Source organism: Octopus bimaculoides, chromosome 25 (assembly GCF_001194135.2).
Source record: "Octopus bimaculoides isolate UCB-OBI-ISO-001 chromosome 25, ASM119413v2, whole genome shotgun sequence".
In the NCBI taxonomy this organism is placed as follows: Eukaryota; Metazoa; Mollusca; class Cephalopoda; order Octopoda; family Octopodidae; genus Octopus; species Octopus bimaculoides.
In genome coordinates, this window is record NC_069005.1 from 34,660,491 (window position 1) to 34,663,231 (window position 2,741).

The following is a 2,741-nucleotide window of genomic DNA, read 5'->3' on the forward strand; positions in this document are numbered from 1 at the left end:
TGTGTGTGTGTGTGTGTGTGTGTGTGTGTTATATTTCCTATTTCCTATAGGTTCGGGTCGACCCATACTTTGTGAGTGAAACTGTGTAGAAGGAATCTGTATAGCAGCCCATCGGCTGTAATTGCACAAGTACAGCCTTGTCACTCACTGTCACTCGCTGATTCTGCCTGAGAATTATGTTAAGGGTACACATGTCTGTGAGATACTCAGCCATTTATGCCTTAATTCTGGAGCAGAGAATTCAACTGATCGAAAATTAAATCCTCATTGTTTAATGAAGGAGACCCACCACCGTCACCACCTCCACCACCATGTACGTATAAGCATTCATTCTTCTTTATATAACCAATCAAATATATTTTAACATTACCTTTCTCAATTTCAGAGTCCCAAGTTCCATATCGCATACAGATCACATCTACTGCTTTCTAAACTGCTGCGCAATTCATGGATTACGGATTATCTAACCTCTTATATTGGATTATTTGTAAGTATCCTTAGCTATTCCTGGATTTACAATTGTCTTCTTGATGTGAACCATAATGTTTTATGAGAATACGCAGAACATGTTCTGGCAGTATACAGAATATTCCTGGCGGTTGTGGAATCCTTGCTGAAACTAAAGCAACAATAAAAGAACACCAGTGCAATGACAGCCAACAGCAAGTTGTACCCTGAAGTTTCCCATAAGAACGGCAAGTTAAGATAATGGAGGGATGTGAACAAAGAAACGATAGGAAGAGCCAGTCTTCAAACTTAACAACTTTAACATACATAGAATGCAACAATGAAGAAATTCTGGGTCCAAACTCCACACCATTATTCAAGTCTATCTTAAAAGTCGGACCAATTCCTAAAATATTTCAATAGAGATTATATACAGTTCATATAGTTTTATAAAGTTCCATCTACTGTTCAAGTAAATAATCATGAGCTTTATTTAGTTTTAAAAGATAAACAATTCTAGTGCATCATACCTAAAACAAGGGTACATTATAAACAAATTCTATATCTAAGATACTCTAACACATTACATCTTCAAACAACAACACATTATAAACATCTTTTATACGCTGATAATTCACTCTATTAAAACTTCAACAATTGTACATTATTAACCAGGCCGAATTGGCATTCTGTTATATTTGCACCAAGTTCTATAAATATTGTCTTTTATAAACGTTGTCTAATTTAAACATATTGCTAAAATTTATAAACAAGCACGATCGCGTGCGCGTGTGTGTGTACATATATGCGTATGATACACACACACACACACACACACACACACACACACATATGCGTGTGTATTTTGGAGTATAGTTGAAGGTGGAGGATGAATGGACATGTATGCGCTTATGCATACATTTATCTGTAGGCTCAACCGCTTAAGCTTGCAATTACTCTGTCATATGTTCATGGGGACGATTATTATATTCTATGACGTCCTTACAATTAACAACTTTAACAACAGTGAGAACTATACCAGGTGGTACTAAGTTTAACAGATCATGGAACGAAGTACACGGCGGCGCGATGGGGTTTCAGATACATAACACACACATACATATATATACGTGGCTGTGGTAAGAAGCTTGCTTACCAACCACATGCTTCCGGTGCAGTCCCACTGCGTGGCACCTTGGGCTAGTGTCTTCTACTATAGCCTCGGGCCGACCAAAGCCTTGCGAGTGGATTTGGTAGACGGAAACTGAAAAGAAGCCCGTCGTATATTACGTCCCCGTAACTTAGCGGCTTGGGAAAAGCGACCAATAAAATAAGTACTAGGCTTACAAAGAATAAGTCATGGGGTCGATTTGCTCGACTGGAGGCGGTGCTCCAGCATAACCACAGTCAAATGAGTGAAACAAGTAAAAAATAAATAATATATATATATACACACACACACACACACACACACACACACATATATAAATACATACCCATATATATATAAAAAATTTTCTCCGTGTTTTTCTCCTTGTTTTCTCCGTATTCTTTCTGTTGAAGAGCGTAGCTCGAAACGTTAAAGACTTTCTGTATTCCCGAGCGTCAAACTAATACATCCTTTTGTTGTTCACACCACCTGTCCTCGTCTGTTGTTGTTGTTTTTTTCGTACATTCTCCCTATACATATTATTTATTTATTGATTTTGCAGTGTTGTCAGTAATAAAGTGTGAAGCAGTCGAAGATTGCATTCCAGTAATTAATGAGACGGATTTCAGGGTTCCAGTCAATCAGACAATTGTGGTGAGATGCCAACTGGGAACATGCCACTACAGATTTGAAGGTGTTACCTGGAAAAGACATGGCCGAAAGATAAACGATTACACAGAATCGTAAGTGACGTCATACCATTTTGTATTTCCGTCTTACGCATCCACATGTACGCTGTTGCTGCTGTTGTTGTGTGTTGGTGGAATATCTGTAGTCATTATAAACAAAGAAAGTCCACCCATGACCATCTCATCGTTTATTCAGAAACAGAATGCATAGGGCTTCCTTGTTTAATATTGTGTTCCTTTTTCCAGTTGGGAGAGTGAGATCCGAAGGATATTTGACTGCTATATTTTACAGATCGAGCGATATGCAAGTTTGTCTATCTGAATATATGCGCATACGCGTTTGTGTTTGCATGTGCGTGCGTGTACATGAGTGTTCATGCGTGTGTAAGCACAAAATTTTAAACAGGGAACTTCTGCCCAAATTAGTGAACCTCCTCTGTTCGCCCCCCCCCCCC

The 2,741-nt window shown here is 38.6% G+C and overlaps 1 protein-coding gene across 2 annotated transcripts in view; it reads left to right on the forward strand.

Annotated features, from left to right (window-relative positions):
• Positions 1 to 2,741, forward strand: part of LOC106869082 (uncharacterized) — a 20,144-nt gene that overhangs the window by 14,334 nt on the left and 3,069 nt on the right. Inside the window, exons 1-3 of one of the 2 annotated variants that reach the window (XM_052976607.1) lie at positions 289 to 313; positions 386 to 487; positions 2,160 to 2,340. In XM_052976607.1, the coding sequence (XP_052832567.1) occupies positions 448 to 487; positions 2,160 to 2,340 (221 nt within the window). In that variant the 5' untranslated portion in view covers positions 289 to 313; positions 386 to 447. Of the gene's footprint in view, positions 1 to 288; positions 314 to 385; positions 488 to 2,159; positions 2,341 to 2,741 lie in introns of those variants that run through there. The other variant, XM_014914605.2, reaches the window with a different exon arrangement.